The sequence below is a fragment of the Garra rufa genome, chromosome 6, assembly GCF_049309525.1.
Source record: "Garra rufa chromosome 6, GarRuf1.0, whole genome shotgun sequence".
Lineage (NCBI taxonomy): Eukaryota > Metazoa > Chordata > Actinopteri > Cypriniformes > Cyprinidae > Garra > Garra rufa.
Window position 1 is genome coordinate 43,800,842 of NC_133366.1, and position 22,945 is coordinate 43,823,786.

The 22,945-nt window shown below is 35.0% G+C and overlaps 1 protein-coding gene across 1 annotated transcript; it reads left to right on the plus strand.

Annotated features, from left to right (window-relative positions):
- Positions 1–446: 446 nt before the first annotated feature.
- Positions 447–21,780, plus strand: sclt1 (sodium channel and clathrin linker 1). Its single transcript, XM_073842423.1, has 22 exons — positions 447–643; positions 746–787; positions 885–952; positions 3,276–3,325; positions 3,779–3,851; positions 4,114–4,169; positions 6,542–6,671; positions 7,969–8,091; positions 10,336–10,401; positions 11,955–12,025; positions 12,310–12,400; positions 12,488–12,579; positions 14,660–14,837; positions 14,935–15,033; positions 15,424–15,495; positions 15,587–15,661; positions 16,084–16,229; positions 16,330–16,522; positions 19,327–19,523; positions 20,003–20,081; positions 20,190–20,285; positions 21,214–21,780. The coding sequence occupies exons 2-22, from the start codon at positions 754–756 to the stop codon at positions 21,274–21,276; spliced, it is 2,052 nt and encodes a 683-aa protein (XP_073698524.1). The 5' UTR covers positions 447–643; positions 746–753; the 3' UTR covers positions 21,277–21,780.
- Positions 21,781–22,945: the final 1,165 nt, after the last annotated feature.

Genomic DNA, 22,945 nt, shown 5'->3' on the forward strand with positions numbered 1-22,945 from the left:
AAACAGAAACTCGTGGAACCGCATGGAACTCAAGCGGGTTGAAGTTTCCCTGGAACGTTTTAATGAGTTGCACCGCGTCCCTGAGGATGAATCTGATTGGCTCTGAGGTTGAATCTGAGCGTCCGTGAAGATGAATCTGATTGGCTGGGAGGCTCTTTAAACTACAAGGCGGAAGGATTTGGAGGTACCTATCCTTATAACATTACATTTATTTACGGTTTTCTGCTATTTTGTTATATCTTATATCTCGCGATGGAAAAAATAAACATTTAAGATTAACTCAATTTTTATGACAGAGTGTTTACCACGTTTGTAATGAATTTTGAAATATGTGTAGCCGTTAGCCTGCTAGTTAGCCAATGCAAATCTCCACCTGGATACCAATGATGCCTAAGCTAAAGCTGTTGCTGACATTACACATCAGATTCGCTTCTGTTTCATTTAACCTATTGAAGAATGTGTAGTTTCGTAATAATCTAAGTTACCTTAATAATAAGGTACCTTAATAATTAACTCGATTAGGCCAAAATGATAAATTATATGGTTTTATAAAGTCAGTTAATTCAATGGTAAACCTATATTCCTACAGAAAGACAGTCTCCAGGGATCATTTGTGCTGGCTGTGTATAAACTGACTTCTTCAGTAAGACAAATTGTTCCCCTTTGTATACTACTAGCCACATACTTAATATATAAAAGCATATGCTTTGCAGATACGTTTGATCTGAGTTTATTGCTGTTGCAGATGCAAAAATGACAACAGAAGTCGAGTTTCTTCGAGATCAAGGTAAAACACACACACTAGATCTAAGAAACGATTGTGTGTAGATACATTCCCGATTTTACAAAAATCAACACTTGAACTTTGTTTTGTGTCTTATCAGTGAACCGTCTGAACTCCGTCTTGGGACGATATCAGGATGAATTTCCTCCTCCTTCCTCAATATCACAGGTCAGGTCAATGATTAGATAGCAGTTTTATTTGTTGACTTCTGTAATAGACCACCCCTAGATAATGACATAATGCTCCTATTGTGCATAAAGAATGTTTTGTTAAGTATAAAATGATATAAACGTCCTTAAATCAACATATATCTGGTAAAATGAAGTATACTTGAATGCACTAAAATAACACTTAAATACAAGCAAGTATATTTGTAATACATTATTTTATTGTTGTGCTAAATAAAATGATAGAAGTTACACACTACAAATACACCAATTAAATGTAGATTTCTACTTTAGTAGTACTTCAGTGTGCTTGAAAAAGTATACTAAATATCACTAATGCTTTAAAAATATAGTTTTATTAGTGTATTTCTTAAAAGTGTGCATTAAATGCTTTAAAAAGTAGTTCAGTCTTAGTAGACTTTTATATAGTAATCTAAAGTTTAAATCAAATAGATTTTATTAGAAATATCTTAGTAATGTACTAGTTATAAGAACATTTTCCAAATTTTGGTACTTAAGTACATTTACCGTAATATAAACACACTAATTAGCACTAACACTTATTGTTTTTAAGTGTAGTCAGATATAGTATGTGCTTTTTACATACTATCTCTGTAGTGGGGCTGTCAAATGATTAATCGTGATTAATCACATCCAAAATAAAAGTTTGTTTTTACATAATATGTGACCCTGGACCACAAAACCAGTCATAAGGTTAAATTTGACAAAACTGAGATTTATTCAATAAATAAGCTTTCTATTGATGTATGGTTTGTTAGGATAGGACAATATTTGACTGAGATACATCTATTTGAAATCAGAAATCTGAGGATGCAAAAAAAAATCAAAAAGACTGAGAAAATCACCTTTAAAGTTGTCCAAATTAGGCTCTTAACAATGCATATTACAAATCAAAAATTACGTTTTGATATGTTTACAGTAGGAATTTTACAAAAAATCTTCATGGAACATGAACTTTACTTAATTTCCTAATGATTTTTGGCATAAAAGAAAAATATAAAATTTTGACCCATGCAATGTATTTTTGGCTATTGCTACAAATATACCCCAGCGACTTAAGACTGGTTTTGTGGTCCAGGGTCACATATATGTGTGAGTACTGAGTATATTAATAATGTGTGTGTGTGTGTGTGTGTGTGTGTGTGTGTGTGTGTAGTGTATATATATATATATATATATATATGTGTCCATGTATATATTATAATAATAGTTGTCTATATATATTTATATTTAATTGTATATGCATATAAACTCATTATAGTTACATATAACATTTTGCATCAAATATATATACACGCAAGTGTGTGTATTTTTATATACATAATACATTTACACAGTACTCACACATATATTATGTGAAAACAAACTTTTAATTCGGATGTGATTAATCATTTGACAGCCCTACTCTGTATTAAAAATATATTTGTGACACTGGCCTGGACCACAAAACCAGTCATAAGTAGCACGGGTAAATTTGTAGCAATAGCCAACAAAACATTCTTTTGTGGCAAAAACCATTAGGATATTAAGTAAAGATCATGTTCCATAAATATATTTAGGAAATTCTCTACTGTAAATATAACTAATATGCATTGCTAAGAACTTAATTTGGACAAATGTAAAGGCAATTTTCTTAATATTTATTAATTTTCGTAATATTTTAATTTTTTTTGGAATCCTCAGATTCCAGATTTTCAAATCTCAGCCATCCTAACAAACCATACATCAATGGAAAGCTTATATATTCAGCTTTCAGATAGTGTATAACGCTCAATAAAAAAAATAAATAAATAAAGATACTAAATTAGTGTGTGAAAATAGATCACTTTAAATGCATTATGGAAGTGTACTGAAATAAAATGTATTTTAGTGCATTTCTTTTCAGTTGGGTACATTTACTTGAGATGTGAATTGAACATAAAGTTTGTAAACTGAAAAAAAAAATAGTTTATGCTTAAAACAAGCACGAATATCTGTCAGCAGGGTGTGAGATCTTGTTTTCCCTTTTAATAAAGTAGATTTTTCAGAGCCCATTAGCAAATATTGTTCTTGTTTGAATAATAAACTCATTCCGTTTTGATTTCATTGTAAACACGACTTTTTAAGTAGATGATTTAAGAGCCATTTAGACATTTGCACTAAAAAAAAACAAGACAAAATGTATATAAAATATATCTTGATGTATTCTGTCCCATTCAATTTATTGCTTAAATTTTCTTTACTTGGTCTTAAAAAGGTCTTAAATGGATAAAGACTCGAAGACTTGTAATGTATGTATACATATCTATCTTTTTTTTTTTTAGACGGGTGATGTGGTTGTGGAATCTGAAGCTCCCTGGCTCTCAGATAGAGGGTGAGTCTCTATGGCCAATTACGAACCTAATACTGCAGACTCCAGCTCAAGTCCTCTACTGTTTTAAATGTGCATTTAATTTAAAATTTAAAAAAACAAAAACATTCTTTTCATGAACACCATGTCACTGTAAATTATCTCATTTTGAAAGAGAGGTTTGCTGAGGCATGTTTGCTCACATTGTTATGAATGTTCTGTATAATTTTTTCTTACCTTTGATCTTCGTTTATTGTGGTGACAGCTTTTGCAAAAACAAGCACTATTCCAATGTATTATTACATGAAAAGTGATCATCTATTCATAATAGTATGTATTCATAGTGTTATTTTATTATACATATTATTATATTATTGCACCGTTATATAATCCAGTATTATGGGACCCTAAATTTTAATAGACTGTAATCTTAAATGTCGTACGATGCTGTTTTCTGACCTTGGTGTGTATTTTCAGTCTAATGGCTCCTTTAATAGAAGAATATGACAGACACATACAACAGATGGAGATGCAGCTCAAGTTTTATCAGGTATACAATGCATGAAGGCTTACACTATACTACCTGACACAAATGCTTAGACAGCATAAATGCTCACATTACAGCAAGGTTTTACGACTGTCAGGGTTTGACGGGATTTCATGCTGTCAGCTTTAAATTGCAGTTTAGTCCCACGTCAAGTGAATTTGTCCCATAATAAGTTTGCCATTTAAGAGTACATTTTCTCTCAATCATCATCCTCCTCCTACCACTCACTCACTCAGACACTTGTTTCTCCCTGTCAAACACTCAGAGGCAGATGACGGACGTCAGAGCAAGCCTGGAGCAGGTGGTTAAGGAAAACGAGCGGTAAGAGCTTTCGAATGGATCTCCTGCTGATTTCTCCATTCAGTCACTGATTTATTATCAGAGTCAGTCAGTGCTAACAGCTTCTGCGCCGCAAGATGAGGTGGTTTCGGTAACAAGCCAAACCACCCACAGCCCACCTTTAATGTAAATTCACTTCATTTGTGGGAGAACGTTTCGCACCCCAATTTAGAAAAACTTTTGCATCCCCACCATGATCTAATTGTCAGTATTGTATAATAAAAGAACACAAAATTTGAATTGAAGCAATTAAACATAATAGAGCCAGCAATGTTTATATGTATATAAAAAAGGGGAAAACAACTATGTGTATGTACACTACCAGTCAAACATTTTTGAACAGTAAGATTTTTAATATTTTTAAGTCGTTTTTTGCTCACCAAGCCTGCATTTATTTCATCCAAAGTACAGCAAAAACAGTAACATTTTGAAATATTCTTGCTATTTAAAATAAATGATTTCTTTTTAAATATTTTAAAGGAGAACTCCGGTGTGATTTTGACCTAAAGTGTATTGAATCATGATACCGAGTGTAAACGTACCTTGCATATCTCATCTCGTCTTGTCCACTGCTGTCCGAAATCTGGGGTCAGTTAGCCGATGCTCACAACAGCTTGTCAATGAAAGTCAATCGGGCATCGAAGGAGCCATGTAAATAAATCACTGTTTTACGCCATTTACGAGGCACAAAGTAGCTCCACACTTCATTGGTAGACTTCCAAGGGCCCTGACATTTAAAACGAGACATTGAGAACTTAGAAAAAGCACCGGTAGTTTATTTACAAGTAGATTTATACAGACAGTAACCGCAAGAAGTTTAGCGGCCGCCGCCATCTTAAATGTAGTCACGATAAGTCGAGCGCCAAGGAAACTACAACCTGATACGTTGATAAGCTGATAAATTCCTTGGTACTCGACTTATCGTGACTACATTTAAGATGGCGGCGGCCGCTAAACTTCTTGCGGTTACTGTCAGTATAAATCTACTTGTAAATAAACTACCGGTGCTTTTTCTAAGTTCTCAATGTCTCGTTTTAAATGTCAGGGCCCTTGGAAGTCTACCAATGAAGTGTGGAGCTACTTTGTGCCTCGTAAATGGCGTAAAACAGTGATTTATTTACATGGCTCCTTCGATGCCCGATTGACTTTCATTGACAAGCTGTTGTGAGCATCGGCTAACTGACCCCAGATTTCGGACAGCAGTGGACAAGACGAGATGAGATATGCAAGGTACGTTTACACTCGGTATCATGATTCAATACACTTTAGGTCAAAATCACACCGGAGTTCTCCTTTAATAATTTATTTCTGTGATCAAAGCACAATTTTCAGCATCATTACTCCAGTCTTCAGTGTCAAACATTTTTTATTATTATTGTCATCAATATTTAAAACGTTTGAGTCAATTTTTCTCCAGGATTCTTTGATGAATAGAAAGTTCCAAAGATCCGCATTTATCTGAAATAAAAAGCTTTTGTAACATTATATATTATACCATTCAAAAGCTTTGAATCAGTTTTTTTGTTGTTGTTGTTTTGTTTGTTTTGGGGAAAGAAATTATAGAAATTAATATTTTTATTTAGCAAGGATGCTTTAAATTGATCAAAAGTGTTCAATAATGTTTTTTCTATTGTTCGAAGAATCCTGAACGAATTTTGCTCAGCTGTTTTCAACATAATAATAATAATAATAATAATAAGAGTTTTTTTTAGCAGCAAATCTGAATATTGGATTTATTTTTGAAGGATCATGTTACTAGTAATGGTGCTAAAAATTCAGCTTTGAAATCACAGGAATAAATTACATTTTAAAATATATTCAAATAGAAAACACTTATTTGAAATAGTAAAAATATTTCAAAATGTTGCTTTGTTTGCTGTACTTTGAATCAAATAAATCCAGGCTTGGTGAGCAGAACAGACTGTTTTTTTTTTTTTTAAGCCTAGCTGTTCAAAAACCTTTGACTGGAAGTGTATATATAAAATATAATATATTATAATTTCTAAATATGTAGTATATAAAATAATAATAAAATATAATTATATATATATAATATAATATAATGTATAAAAAAATGTATATAAAAAATAAATGTATAAAATATAACAATTATAAAATATAATATAAATGTTAAAATGATACAAAAACCTATAAACCATGCTTTTTAAAGTATCTGCTTTCTTCTGATATTGATTACATTTAATTATGTGCTCCTGCTGGTCTATTACTATGACCTCAAAGTGATGAAAGTCACTTAATATTTCAGAACAAATTAAAGCGTGTATGCAGATAATTCCCAAAGGTTTACAAAGGTTGACCTTTTGCATTAACTGTGTATTAATTTTTATTTGCAGGCTTCATGCAGAGCAGAGGTTGTCTATTGAAAAGCAGTTGCAGTCTTTGTCCACTGGAACAGGAGGAGACGCGACAGCAGACGCGATCGCCATTAGCAATCTGGAGGAGCAGGTCAAGTGTGCCGTGGAGGTGAATATCCAGAGTCTGTCTGTGCCACCACAAACCCACAGGCACTTTCCTGGCCCTGTATTCTGACTCTCTTCTGGCATGTGCAAGGGGTGGAGAGGTGATCGGGGGATTATTCCTGCTTTAAAGTTTCGTTCTTAGTTAATACATGATGAGACGGTGCAGGTCGTGTTGTGCAGTGGAAATGGGTTTTAATCAGCGTGGAGTACGCTTCAGGTGTTCCTGAGGATTACATATCAACACTTGACATTACGGAGTAATGAGATATTAGTGCATCACTCATCAAGCGTTCCACTTTCAGCCACGACATTGCGCATCTTTGCCCTCATTTAGGAAGCAGTTCACCAGAATGTTATGTTGCAAATCACATCTAAACCTCTCTAGAGAACGCATCAGTGCAAGTCAAGTCTCAAGTGACTTATTTTTGAGTTTGTGGACTTTCCAATTCATATTCACATTTCTAATTTCCTAATTAACTGAGAATAAAATAATTAGCTGTGAATGAAACATCCAGTGAGACATTTCTCTGTCTCTCATTGTATTATATTATTGTATTATAATTATATGTATTTGTTATATATTAGAATATATAAGATGTTTAATAGTGATAAAATCAGCAATATTGTCAAACTATGTGCTAGTTTTCCACTCCTTGTTTTGCAAAAAGAATGAGACCATTAAGACTAAAATATTTTAATAGCATCTCTGGTTTTAAACTCATTAGCAAAAAGGGGAGATAGATCTGGGAATATGATTCATTCATGCAAATCAGTTTTTGCAAACTGTCAATTTTAATGAATTCATTTAAATTCAGCAGTTAATTTGCATTAACACTCAGGAGTGTTCACAGACATTTTACATTTTGTTTTTTATAAAAACATAAGTCAATTTGCGTCAGAATTAAAATTGAAAGCATACTGAGTCATACCCAAAACATTTAATTGCTAAAGAGGAAAAAAAAACTCTTGCATTTAGTGTATTACTATAATTAAGCAAAGCTCAATAAACATTAAATTTTTCCTCTGTAACTTATTCTGTTTAACCTTTATGCTTTTCAAAACATCTTAAAAGTACAAGATACGTGTATTCTCTACCAATAAATCCCATGACCTTGCCATTGCTAGCTTTATAATTAAATGCCCTACAAGCTGAGCTACAGTATAAATATATCAATCAAGTTCAATTAACATTGCTTTTTAAGACTACATTAACATTACATTTCAGATAGCAGTGGTATTTTGAGTTTAGGCCACAATCATAATATGTTCACCTTCAATTTGATCCATGTTTGTGTCTTCAGGAGAAAGAACAGGCCCTTCAGATGTGGCAGACAGCTTCACAGGAGTTGGATCGACTTCAGACGCAATACCAGAGCTCCATGAGTGACGGACAAATACATGCAGCTGAACGACAGCAAGTGCAGGTTAGAGTGTTTACATACTAACACTTTCACATGTTCAGGTTCAGTCAGTTTATAATGCATTTAGGAGGTCATGGGTTTCTTTTTAAACTCAGATTTAGTACATATTTACTGTGCATACTCATACACTATATTGCCAAAAGTATTGGGACACCCCCATTCTAATGAACAGGTTTTACTATTGTAGAAATTTCCATGGATATAAATCCTAATGTTTAAGCATATAATTATATTCTAGGCTAGGGGATTGTGTTCTTCTAATTTGATAGCAACAGCTTTGACAGGATCCATTTTTATTCTAACATGACAATGCCTCTGTGTATAAGGCAAGGTTAAAAAAAAATGATTGATTCAGTCAGTGTGGAAGAACTTGACTGGTCTCTGGTGTGACTTTAAATGCAGACTTTTGGCCAAAAACTCATCACCAAACACCAATGACTTGTAACTATGGATACAGTCATTTTTGACATATGTGACCCTGGACCACAAAACCAGTCATAAGGTTAAATTTGACAAAACTGAGATTTATACATCATATGGAAGCTCAATAAATACGTTTTCTATTGATGTATGGTTTGTTAGGATAGGACAATATTTGGCTGAGATGCATCTATTTGAAATCAGAAATCTGAGGATGCAAAAAAATCAAAAAGACTGAGAAAATCACCTTTAAAGTTGTCCAAATTAGGTTCTTAACAATGCATATTACAAATCAAAAATTACATTTTGATATGTTTACAGTAGGAATTTTACAAAACATCTTCATGGAACATGAACTTTTACTTAATTTCCTAATGATTTTTGGCATAAAAGAAAAATCAAAAATTTTGACCCATGCAATGTATTTTTGGCTATTGCTACAAACATATCCAAGCGACTTAAGACTGGTTTTGTGGTCCAGGGTCACATATCAAAATGGTTGCAACAGAGATGGAAATACAATTTATAAATACATTAATTTTTTCCATCTTTGTTGCCAGAGTTTTGGAAGTGCCTTTTTCTGATCTAAAGAAGGGGGTGTCCCAATACTTTTGTCTATATAGTGTATGTGCAACTCATTGGTGTTTGGTAATGAGTTTTTAGCCCAAGGTCTGCATTTAAAGTCACGCCAGAGGTGTTCAACTGGGATTAGGACTTTGCTTAGTGCAGACCAGTCAAGTTCTTCCACACTGACTGAATTAATCATTTCGTTTTGAACATTGCCTTATACACAGAGGCATTGTCATGTTAGAATAGAAAAGGGTCCTATCAAAACTGTTGCTATAAAATTAGATGCACACAATCCCTTAGAATATCATTATATGCTTAAACATTAAGATTTGTACTCTTGGAAATTACTAAATTAGAAGGGGTTGTCCCAGTACCTTTGGCAATTTAGTGTATTTGGTTTCTGAATACCAGTTCAGTATCCTCTATAACAAGATAGTTCAACAAAAAAATTAATTAGTCATATCATTCTAAACACATAAGACCTTTATTCATCTTCAGAACACAAATTAAGATATTTTAATGAGCTTTCTGACCCTTATAGACACCACTATGTATGTCTATGTATGTCATTGTATGTCAAGGCCCAGAAAGGTACCAATAACATTGACAAAATAGTGGCAAATTTCATAAAGCTACAAGAATTTTTGTGTGCAAAAAAAAAACAAAACAAAAAAACGACTTTATTCAACAATTCCACAAAAAGTATTCTTGTACCTTCATAGAATTATGGTGGAATCGCTGATGTCACATACTACATGATTATCTGTCGATGTTCTTGTTGCCTTTCTGGGCCTTAAAACGTGAAAGGACTCTTGCTGTCTGTGGAGGGTTAGAAAGCTCTTGGATTTCATCAAAGATATCTTAATTTGTCTTCTAAAGAGGAACAAAGGTCTTATGGGTTTGGAACGACTTGAGGGTAATTCATTTATAACTATTTTCATTTTTTGGTTAACTATCCTAATTTTCTAATTCATCTCTAGAATATGTAATATGATGGTTGAACACTAGAGAGCAGTGTTAAACTACATACAGGCACAGTTAACAGAACAAACAGACCCCCAGCACTTTCCTAATATTATACATAAACCAGAAGGCATGCCGGGCTGAATTATTTGAATATATAAATTCAATATTAGCTGTTGGCTGTAAAAAAAAAAAATTGGCCTAATTGCGGCTTGAAGCTTATTATAATACACATTCATTAATTATTGAAATGGTTTGTCTGTGCTCTCACTGATAATCACTGTGCTGTTGTAGAATCAGCTGGCGCAGGTTCAGCAACACGCCCAGAAGCTCCTCCTGACCAATCAGAAGCTGGAATCAGTAAGACTTCCTCTTTCAATATGCAAACAATACTGGTTAAAATCGAAATCTACTGTAATTTCCCCTGCACGTTTCATTGGTTTTATCGGATTTATTCCAATGAAATAATCTTTCATGATTTTTTACAAAATGTTGTCTTTTTTTCCACCTTTGAAATACACTCACCAAGCCTGCATTTATTTGATCCAAAGGACAGCAAAAACAGTAAAATTGTGAAATATTTTTACTGTTTAAGATAACTGTTTCCTATTTGAATATGTAATTTATTCCTGTGATTTCAAAGCTTTTAGCATCATTACTCCAGTCACATGATCCTTCAGAAATCATGCTAATATTCTGATTTGCTGCTCAAAAATCATTTGTTCAAAACAGCAGAACAGAACAGAGTATAGTTTTTCAGGTTTCTTTGATGAATGGAAAGCTCAGGAGAACTGCGTATGTCTGAAATAGAAATCTTTTGTAACATTATAAATGTCTTTATCATCACTTAATCAATTTAAAGCATCCTTGCTAAACAAAATTTATATCATTTCATTTAAAAAAAAATTACACTGACTCCATGTTACAAAAGCTTTTTATTTCAGATAAATGCTGATTTTTGGATTTTTCTATTCATCAAAGAATCCTGAAAAAATTTACTCAACTGTTTTAAACATTAAAAATAATAATACATTTTCTTAAACAGCATATTAGAATTGATTCTGAAGGATCATGTGACACTGAAGAGTGGAGTAATGATGCTGAAAATGTAGCTTTTTCAGCACATGAATAAATTACAAATTTATAATATATTAAAAAAGAAAGGAGTTATTTTAAATAGTAAAAATATTTTACAATATTTTGTTGTATTTTGGATCAAATACATGCAGGCTTGGTGAGCAGAAAATACTTCTTTATAAATGTTAATAATCTTCCTGTTCAAAAAACTTTTTTTTTTATACACTTTCTCATATCTCACATTGCAGTCTCTTTGCTCTCACGTAATTAAATCATTACAATATTTATTTTCTATCTATGCATTTATTTGATAAATAAACCCTCTTTATTTTATGATAATGCCTTTTCCTTATCCCTCATATATCATTGGCCATGTTTCATGATCTAGTCAGATCTAAGTGAATAAAATCAAGCCCCCTTTACCAAAAAAGTATATAAAATATAATTTTTACATGTTTATGAAAGGTTTTATTAGTGATACCAGTGGTATGTATGGTGAGTTGTTATGTAATGGTTTTAAAGACCTAATCCTTGTACTGTCTTAGTCACGCTTTTTTCTCACACTAGTCTGAACGCCACCTGTTTGAGTGAGTGTTGGTCATAGTTCAGCCTTATGTGTGTGTGTGTTGGTTGTGGAGAGAAATACTACTCTATTTGTGAATATTTAATGAGCAGTGTAGCTCTCACACACCCACCTTTTTCACACCTATCCCTTCTCGACCTTTAAAAACCCTTCGTCCTATCCTTCATCCTTTATCCTTTGCGAATTTCTTTGAAGTGTGTGTGTGTTTGGCGTTATGCCCGACCGGCGTTCATGTCTGTCCTGTCACACTCAGACCAATCAGCAGTTTCTGAAGACGGTGGCAGAACAGAGCAGTGAGCTGGAGGAGTTACGCAGCCAACTCAGGTAGTGTTCCAGATGGCCAACTCTTTATGACTTAACCTTGACTCAAGTTCTGTTTGACTCATATGTTTATAGTTCAGTCAGCTCAGTGTGTTGCTCAACATTTTTGTGTGGTCACATTTACTCCAGAAGACCTCTAAATCTCTCTGATTTTAAAATATTGGTGCAATTTGATTCTATTTCCCTATAAGTTCCTGTCCTCTCTCTACTATTTCATCAATAAAAAGTAGCAGAAAGATAACATTTTTGAAAGTACTAAAAAGATCAGCTTTATGTGTGTATTTCAGGCAAGCAAAGCTTGAGCAGAGATCTTCTGCGACTAAAGTGGAGGAGATGACCAGACTCCTGCAGAATGTCCAGGATCAGATGCAGAGGAGGGTGAGAGACAGACAGCTTGCATACACTGTTAATGTTGCTATTATTGTCCCTAATGTTTTCTAATGTCGTGTCTGTGTAATGGTGCAGGAAGAGGATGCAGCAGAAGCTCAGGGACGAGAAGAAGCATCTGATCGGAGACTACAGCAACTACAGGCCGCACTAAAGCAGCTAGAGGCCAGGTGAAGTTTCATTTTGAAGTCGATACGATTTTTTTTTTAAACAAAGGAATTACTTAAATTCAACAAGGATGCAAAACAAATAATCAAAAAGTAAGGTGAAGACAAACGATTTCTGTTTCAAATTAAAGGGATAGTTCACCCAAAAATGAAGATTCTGCCATTAATTACTCACCCTCATGTCGTTCCAAAGCGGTAAGACCTTTGTTCGTCTTCAGGACACAAATTGAGATATTTTTGATTAAATCTGAGAGCTTTCTGACCATTCATAGAAAGCAAGGGTCCTACCAAGTTCGAGGTCCAGAAAGGTGCCAGAAACATCGACAAAATAGTCTGTGTGACATCAGTGGTTCAACCATAATTTTATGAAGCTATGAGAATACTTTTTTGTGCGCAAAAAAAAAATTAAACTAACAACTTTATTTGACAAATCTTCTCCTCCGCATTATCCTAGCCCCATTTTGGAGAGTACCACAACGTATGCGCGTGCTTTCCTCTGAAAAAAAACATCACGATTTACACAAAAATACGGAGCATAATCATTTTCAACAACAGCAATAATATTAATAATATTAGTAATAATAATAATAATACATGTTTCCTGAGATTCAAGTCAGCATAATAGATTGATTTCTGAAGGATCATGTGACACTGATGAATGGATTACTGGCTGCTGAAAATTTAGCTTTGCCTTCACACGTATAAACTTATTTTTAAGGTATGTTAAAATAAAAAACAGCTCATTTGAATTGTAATATTTTACAATATTATACTACTGTATTTATGTACAGTTACATTATTATATTACTGATTTTACTGTATTTTATATAGTATGACCAAATAAATGCAGCCTTGATGAGCATAAATGTAAAAAAAAATGTAAATCCACCCCAGACTTTTGAACAGTACTGTACATATGACTCAGCCTCCAAAAAAGAAAAGGTATTAGGAAAAAAAAAACATTTCAGAAGGGAGTATAGAAAAAAATAATCTTCCTTTGCACACATTACTATAGTAAACAATAGTAATGTATAGTACACTATAGTATAGTACACTTCCTTTGCACATCATTTTTAGTAATGAACATACAAATATATAATAATTAGGGCCGGGACTTTAACGCGTTAATTTAGATTAATTAATTACACAAAAATAACGCGTTAAATTTTTTTTAACGCATTTTAATCGCACTAAGTTTTGCACCGCGGAACGTTTCTCACTGGATTGGATTCGGCGGACCGATTATACTGGAGCACAAACTAGCGTTCAGACAAGCCAAAGAACTTATACAAAAGAAGCTGCGTCCGTCCTAATTAAATAGTATTGTATGTCCCAAATCGTAGTATGTTTAAAAAGTATTCCAAAGATTCCCGGATGGTCTACTACTTAACGATCAATGCACTCTCTTAACTGCTAATATTTCCCGCAACACACTGCGCCGTGAACGAGGATTCTATTAGAACTACAAACACGCATAAAAAGTGTTAAAAAACTACAAACATGGAGGATATACGCGACCAACGGACAGGTAGAGAAAGGGGTTTGAGTGATAAATAATCAGTGTGTAACCTGATAAAAACTATTTTTTAAATGTTATCCGCGTTATATTCCATGTGCAGCAACATTTATAATGATAGGTTTGGTCATTAACGTTTAAATGCATAATTAAGCAAACACAAGAGCAGAGTTCTCGGCATGAAAGACTCGTTAAAGAACGTGCCTCTTGCTACACTTAATGGCAATATTGCACTGGTCTGTTGGACTTGGTTGAACAAAAATAAACAATATTTTGTTGCTTAAGCTTATGTATTCAGTCATTTTTCAATGGTATACTAAAAATCCATGTAAAAATCTTAATTCTCACTGTTCTCAGGTCAAATATTTACATGCGATTAAAATGCGATTAATTTCGATTAATTAATTACAAAGCCTCTAATTAATTAGATTAAATTTTTTAATCGAGTCCCGGCCCTAATAATAATGTGACTTTGTTTCTTTTGTTTATATAGTTTATGTAGATTGTTTCCTTTTTTTTTACATTTTATTGAAAATATGGATGTGTTAATTTTTTTTTTTTTTTCAGACTTAAAACTGCAACGCAGGACTCTGAGTCAGTGCGCCGGAAGCAGACAGAGTGGGAAAGGCAAGTGGGAGAACTGCAGGGTCGATGCGCCTCTCTGGAAGAGGAGAAATTCGAAGCCCTCAGTCGCCTCCGCAACTCCATCCAGCTGGCTGAGGAAGCCTCGCTACAGAGAGAACAGGTCACGCTCCAAATAAACACACCACACGAGCCCAGCACTCTTCTATACATACCTGACTTCACATAATCTAAAATGTAAGTTTGCTGTGTTACTCTAGGCTCAGCTGAGGGAGAAACAGAGAGCAGAAGAGCTGGAGAAGATGAAAGATGCCATGAAGCAGCTGATCCAGGATGCTGCCATGCGCACCAGGAAAGAGGTGATCACTGCCAATGTTCTTGAACTTTCAAAGGGAGACAAAGAAGAAGTTGAAAGTTGAAGTCTGCAGTTTTTGAGCACTGCTGGTGTCTCTTTTTGGCAAGTCTTTGAATTTCGGCTTGCACTTCTGTAACCAAATCAACATTTTTCTTCCCATGTAATGACACAGCATTAAAGATTAAAAGCAAATGTACTTCCCTCAACCCTGTAGAGTTCGACAGCCAAAAATAGCCTGACTGTTAGCACTGGCACAGCATGGTTATGGCACAGTCAAATCCATGTATCTAATTTTAGCATTTTGACATTCAGGTAATCTGTGATCACAGTTTTATTATTTGCATCTCTCTTTGTGACTCATAATCCTGAATGTTTTCTTTTCCTCCTTTTATAGGTTGAGAGTGTCCGTAAGCAGTGTAATGTTCAGATTCATCGCATGGCTGAGGAGCTTTCTGCCCTGCAACTGGTGACACATTTATCAGCATATGTACAGATGCGTATAGCTACAACTGTCACCAGTGCATATCAACATATCTCCTATGGTTGTGTGTGTGTAGGAATGTGCCGATAAAGAAACACAGATTGAAAGAGCCCATCGAGAGAGACAAGCTGTGGAAGAGGAGCTGGAGAAGGTGAAAATAAATGCAAAATTTTACTCACTTATAATTAAATGCACTAAGGCTGTATGTTGCTGTGATAATATCACATTTAAATTGATAGTTCATCCAAAATAATTAAATTCTGTCATCATTTGCTCACCATCATGTTGTTCAAAAACTTTAAGAGTTTCTTTCTTCTGTTGAACACAAAGTAAGATATTTTGAAGAATGTTGGTAACCAAACATTTGACAGTAGCCATTGACTTCCATTGGCAGTATGGAAATACTATGGAAATCAATGACACTATTAACTGTTTAGTTACCAACATTCTTCAAAATGTTTTATGTTCAAAGAAAGAAAGGTTGTTATAACAGTTTATTGAATTTTTGATCAAAAAACTTCCTTGAAGGCTTCCTTGAAAAAATTGTATGATTTTATTCTGTTTGTGTTGTAGGTCTATAAAGAGGGCCGTGTTGGAGAGCCTGAGATGAGGAAGATGGAGGCTCTCCATCAGAGATGTTTAAATGCTGAACGACTGAAGGATGAAATGCAGCTCACACTCAACAGCACTAAAACTAAGATGAAGAAGACGGAAATGGAGTGAGAATACACACGCACACACAGAGGCTCATGAACTAGACTGAGAGCAAATGCAACGGTGCATCTATAGTATCTTAATGCTTCCCCTGTGCTTGCGTAGGTATTCGGAGGAGCTGTCGCGCTGTCAGGAGGAGGTGCGGAGGCTGCAGTCAGCACTGACGAGTGCAAGAGAGGAGAGTACGGCCATCAGTGAGGAGAGACTCACGCTGCAGCAAGAGAACCAGCAAATGCACAGAGACATGGAAGCACTGCGCAAAGAGTGTGTGCTCGCTCAGAGACGTGCCAAACAACAGGTTATAAATGACTGCATTCTTATATACAGTCTTACTAGGCTGTTCTTCACTCTTAAAGTGATAGTTCACTCAAAAAATGTGATTAATTTACTCATGTTAAGGCGGCCGTACACGGTGCGAATTCGGACGGACGCAGTGGTACACGGCACGATTTTAAAACCTGCTGATTTCCGAGGCAATCACATTCTGAGGGGAAGGCTGTGTATAATATACTGTGTATGTACTGTTAAATACAACGGCTCTCTGTCTATCTCATAACTGCATAAAAAATATGAGCCGTGACACTTTGCTACAAATGCAGGAACCGTCTGATCACCCTTGCGTGTGTAAACTCGTTGCAAACTTGACAAAACTTCACCTCTACAGCAGTGCTATGCATTAAAGACATTGAAACTGCAACGCTACAGCACTGTACAGCATTGTAATGTATGTTTTAACGTAGTATTACGCACGTCGAGGGGGCTTTTTGGCCACCTCTATAGCTAGCAATAGCTGTAGCAAACAATAGTTGATCGATCACCGATCAATACATCATATAGCGCTCGCTGTTCTTGCCAAAATTGATTTATATTTAGTTTATAATCCTCTTTCTCGACAGTCCAAGTCACCGTGGCGCTGTCATGTTCATCTTCTGTGGTTGTCTTTTCTTTAGCTTCTGATTGGCCATTTCAACAGCACACACGTCACGCCTTCCATCCGACAGCTCCCGAAGTTTTTTGACATGTTTAAAAATGATCGTGAGGTCGGGAAGTGCTCGTAAGGCACTCTGCTCGTCTCGTAATTTCACACACACCATACGAGCCCCGACCATACGAGAAGAGACGATTACCTCCGATAACCAAAAAAATCGCAACGTGTACGGCCGCCTTTACACAACACAACGCCGGCTCCTGAGTCAGCAGCACCACACACACGTGTCGTGGTATTCTTGTGAACACATGTTGAAGACTGACTAAAGAAGTCATTATTAGCACCGAAGTATCGCTTCGATTTTTTTATTATTATTCTTCTTCCATTTCTTCCGCTCTTGAGCCTATGGCCACCCATAGAACCGCTTGAAGGAAAGTTATGAAAATTGGCACACTGATAGAGGAAAGTCTATCAGAACCTACTTTTTCGAACTCATCCTAGACGGTTTGTCAGAAATTGACTCAGATCATTTTCAGACCATGCTAGCAAAAAGTTATGGAATTTAAGTTGATTAGTCAAACCATTCTCAAATAACATGTGAATGAAGTCTACGAAGAGCACACAAAAATGAATGTGAGCCTATATCTCCGCAACGGTTTTGTGTATTGAGATTTGTTATGTATTATAACAGTATAGGAGATGTGAAAAATGGCAATTTTTGCTAATCACTTCTGAATAATTTGGCCAAAAATCAAAAGATTGGTCACTTTAGATTCAGTGGAGCATGTTGAGTTGAACCATATTTCAAACTTTGTCGGCCATTTTGAATTTTGTCATTAAGTGCTATATTTGAAATTTGCAAAAATGCTAATAACTTTTGAATATATTAGCCTATAGCAATGAAATCCTTGGGTCATGCCGCTTTATGTTAAAAACCCCCTACTTTTTCTAACTCCTCCTAGACTAATGGTCTGATTTTCACCAAATTTGGTGAAAATCAGAATTTCAGACCATGCTGGCAGAAAGTTATGGATTTTTATCGATATATGTAACAAATTTGCTGGAATCATGCTAGACTGTGTCTTTGTAAAGCTTTGACATATTGACACCAAACTTTGTATGTGCCATTGTCACCTCTCACTGACCACACCACATCAGTTTGGTTAAAAATTGGTCAAAAGCAATAAACCATTTATTAATCATTAATAATGACATTTCCAAAAATGCTAATAACATTTGATTGCATAAGACAAGTTCCTTGGGTCAACTCCTAGACTGATTGGTCTGATCAGGCCGATGGTCTGATTTTCACCAAATTTGGCTCAGATCAATTTCAGACAATGCTGGCAGAAAGTTATGGATTTTGTGGTGATATACCAAATGGTTATGGTTTAACATGTCAATGAATTTGCAGAGATACAGCCTCAGACTCAGTTTGGCATAATTCCAGCAAAGTTTTGACATATTGACACTAAACTTTGTGTGTGCCATTGTCATCTCACATTGACCACACCACATCAATGTGGTAACAGCGCCACCTATTGGTCAAAAGTAATAACCCATTCATTAACCATTAACAATGAAATTCCCTGTACTCCATTTTGATTTGTTGCAAACATACTTTTTTTGACTCGTCCTAGACCGTTTGTCAGATTTTTCACAAAAATCGATTTAGATCATCTTCAGACTTTGCTGACAAAGTTATGGATTTTGTTTCGAGAGAAGAAACCATTTGCTGATAGCACTGCAACAAATTTGAGCCATGATGCCAAAATGACTGTATCTCTGCAAAGCATTGTCACCTCACACTGAATACACCACATCGTTTTGACAGCAACACCTATTGGTCAAAAGTGATAATCATATTACTAGTGGATATATTTAAAATTTTCACCCATTTTAACTAAAATCATGAATTAAAATGGCTATAGTTGTTCTAATGCTTACTGCCTTGCTTGCCCCCCTACTGCTTACAGCTATATTTTTTGTTTTCTTTAAATATGGAAAATTAAATCTCAAACATGATTGCTTGATGCACGTAAACTTGGGTGCGGTTGAGTTTCCGTTAACCATGTTTGATGGAATGGACTTTTTATAAATGGACTTTGGAGGCGAAAACAGAAGCATTAGAAGTTTAGAATATGTCTTTAACAGGCATCTTTTTGCATGTGTAGGTGTCTTCGATGCAGCAGGAGCTTTGTGTGAAGGAGCAGGGTTTGGAGTCCAGGCTGAGAGAGATGGAGGAGAGCAGTAAGAACTCTAGCGCTGGTTTGAGCAGACTGCTGCTCGCTCAACAGAAAACCATCAGCCGCTACAAAGACGAGGCCAAGAACCTCACACAGGCTTTCCAGCAAAAACTCAGCAGCCTCAGGTGAACGTTCACACACACTTGACACGCACAGATCTTGCAGAAGTGTTGTTTACTAAGGCAAGAATCACTTACTGTTACTTACATTTAGGGTTAGTGATCTGAACCACTAAGTATTAAACTTTGGTCTGTAACTCATCCTGCAGTTAAATGGATGTGAATGATTTCAGTGTGCTAGACATGATAATCAAAACCAAACAGATGTTTTTTTTTTTGGAAGAGTATATGAGAAACGAGCTGTAAAGGCAAAGCCCTATTCAGGAAAAGGGGGAGGGAAGCAGCAGCTCTTTTGCATTTAAGGAGACATGCATGAAAACAGCGTGTTTCTGCTTCCATTCAAAATAGGCATTTTCAAAATGATATATAAACAATGATCTGTGGGGTATTTTGAGTTGAAACCTCACAGACATATTCTGAGGACCCCTGAGACTTATATAACACCTTGTAAAAAGATCTTGTTAAAATGACTATGATCTTTGCAGGTCAGAGCTGAACAGACAAAAACAGCGCGTTCAGGAACTGGAGATCCAGATGGAAGCTGATCATCAGAAGATACTGGAGGTCTGTACATGGACATTTGTTTTTCGAACCAGGGAGTTATTGTGTGCTGTAAGTGATTGAATTTCTGGTGGGTTATCAGAAAGTCATGTTAAATCATTTTCACCGTAGTATGAGAGGCAGGTTTCAGAGCAGCAGGAGAAGAACGTGCGACTACAGAGACGTCTTACTCAGGCAGAGCAACGTGCAGCCAGTGCATCACAACAGGTATAGGCACCATACTGGATATGTACAAACTTCCTGCCTACTGAATGCAACTGTGGCGAACACTTTTTTCAATAGACTTTGTTCTGGAAGTATTTTTCCTATTGGGATTTTTAAAAAGTGTTCATTTTAGAGTTGTAAGTCATGAACCAAACCAAATGGCTACAAGGGTAATCACATTACAGATTTTAGTTTAAAACTACGAACGTATTTAAAAACTACACAAGAACACAAAGGTCAACATAAATACATTTTTCAGACTGACAGCATTTACTGTTAATTTAAAGGGATAGTTCAGCCAAAAATGAAAATTCTTTCATGAATTACTCACCCTCCTGTCGTTCCAAACCTGTAAGACCTTCATCTTTGGAACACAAATTAAGATATTTTTGATGAAATCCGAGAGCTTTCATGACCCTCTATAGACAGCAACACAACTCAAATGTTCAAGGCCCAGAAAGGTAGTAAGGACATTCAACCGTAATTTTATGAAGCTATGAGAATACTTTTTGTGTGCAACGATGCACAAAAATAACAACTTTAATTAACAATTTCTGCATGCGTCGTTTAACAATGTCTTTACTGCCTTTTTGGGCCTTAAACATTTCAGTTGCATTGCTGTCTATGAGTCAGAAAGCTCAGATTTCATTAAAATATCTTAATTTGTGTTCTGAAGATAAACAAAGGTCTTATTTTGTACAATATGAGGGTGAGTAATTATTGACAGAATGTTCATTTTTGGTTGTACTACTAACCCTTTAATAACCTTGTAACACACAGGTCTGTCTTTAAAATTTTAGCGTTAAAAAACAGTTTCTAGAGAAATTGAATGGGATTTTTACTGACAAAACCCTACTATCACACTCTGTAGCCGCTGGATTGAGGGTGCACAGAATGCTTCCTTACTTTTTTTTTGTTTCTCTCTGTTTAGCTGAGTGTGATATCACAACGGAGAAAAGCTGCATCCATGATGGATCTTGAGACTTTATCATAGATGAACAGCAGCTGGTTTTGGTCACATCATCATTATCATCATCTTGGAAAAAGAATCACCCTGATCAGTTTGTCGTTGGGCATCACTGTGTTTTGTGTCTAGAGCTTTCACTGGCAGGATTCCCCTCGTGTTATTGACAATTAATGTAATAAAAAGAGGTTGAGTTCAGCTCTAGTTAAAGCAATCAGTTGTTATTGTCTTAGTGAATGTTAAAATGACCAATTTAAATTTACTGTGAAATCACTGCATAGATGTTTTTTTTTTTTTTATAGGATTTTGTTTTAAAGACACCTGTGTCAAAGTTACTACCAAGCCAAAGTTGTTTTTTTTGTATCTGGAATTATTTTTTGTTGTTATACAAATTACCGCTAAAACATGTTTTTAAAACTGCATGCAGATGGGCTTATAGTCTTCCTAGAACACATATTTTGTTCTCTTGGTAAGCTTGTGCTATTGTAAGAACTGATCAATTAAATGCAATAATTTATACCAAAAAATGTTTGATTCTAAGTGGTTCACAGACATTATAATAATGTGGTCTTAAGTAGCACTGGTATATTTGTAGCAATAGCCAAAAATACATTGCATGGGTCAAAATTATCGATTTTTCTTTTGTCAAAAATCATTAGCATATTAAGTAAAGATCATGTTCCATGAAGATATTTTGTAAAGTTTCTACCATAAATATATCAAAAACTTAATTTTTGATTAGTAATATGCATCGCTAGGAATTTCATTTAAAGGTGATTTTCTCAGTGTTTAAATATTTTTGCACCCTCAAGATTCCAGATTTGCAAATAGTTGTATCTTGGCCAAATATTGTCCTAATAATTGACTGGTTTGTGGTCACATATGTATTTAGTAGTTATTTATAGTTATTTCTCAAGCACATTCAAAGTGAAAGTACTTGCAAGAAGGTGTTGACGGCATTACAGTTCTAAGTATCTTAACGAAATTGCTTAAAAAAAACAACTCGCAACTTAACATAGCGAGAAAATAAGTGAGAATTTTTTACTTTTACACAAAATTACCTTTACTGGCCAGTGGTTTTCAACCATGTGACTTCTAGACCCGGAAAGGCACGGAAATAAAATGAAATTCACTAAAATTTTCAACAAAAACCATCTAAACAACATCTTGAGGTATGGTAACCATGACAAAAGTGTAACTCAAACCTGGTTCATGTTTCAATATGTGACCCTGGACCACAAAACCAGTCTTAAGTAGCACGGGTATATTTGTAGCAATAGCCAAAAATACATTGTATGGGTCAAAATTATCGATTTTTCTTTTATGCCAAAAATCATTAGCATATTAAGTAAAGATCATGTTCCATGAAGATATTTTGTAAATTTTCTACCATAAATATATAACAACTTGATTTTTGATTAGTCATGTGCATTGCTAAGAACTTCTTTTGGACAACTTTTAAGGCAGTTTTCTCAATATTTAGATTTTTTTTCCACCCTCAGATTCCAGGTTTTCAAATAGTCGTATCTCTGCCAAACATTGTCCTATTTTAACAAACTATATATCAATGGAAAGCTTATTTACTCAGCTTTCAGATGACGTAATAATCTTAATTTTGACAAATTTACACTTATGACTGGTTTTGTGGTCCAGGGTCACATATATTAACGACCAGTTGTCAAGCAGTTATTGAGAATTG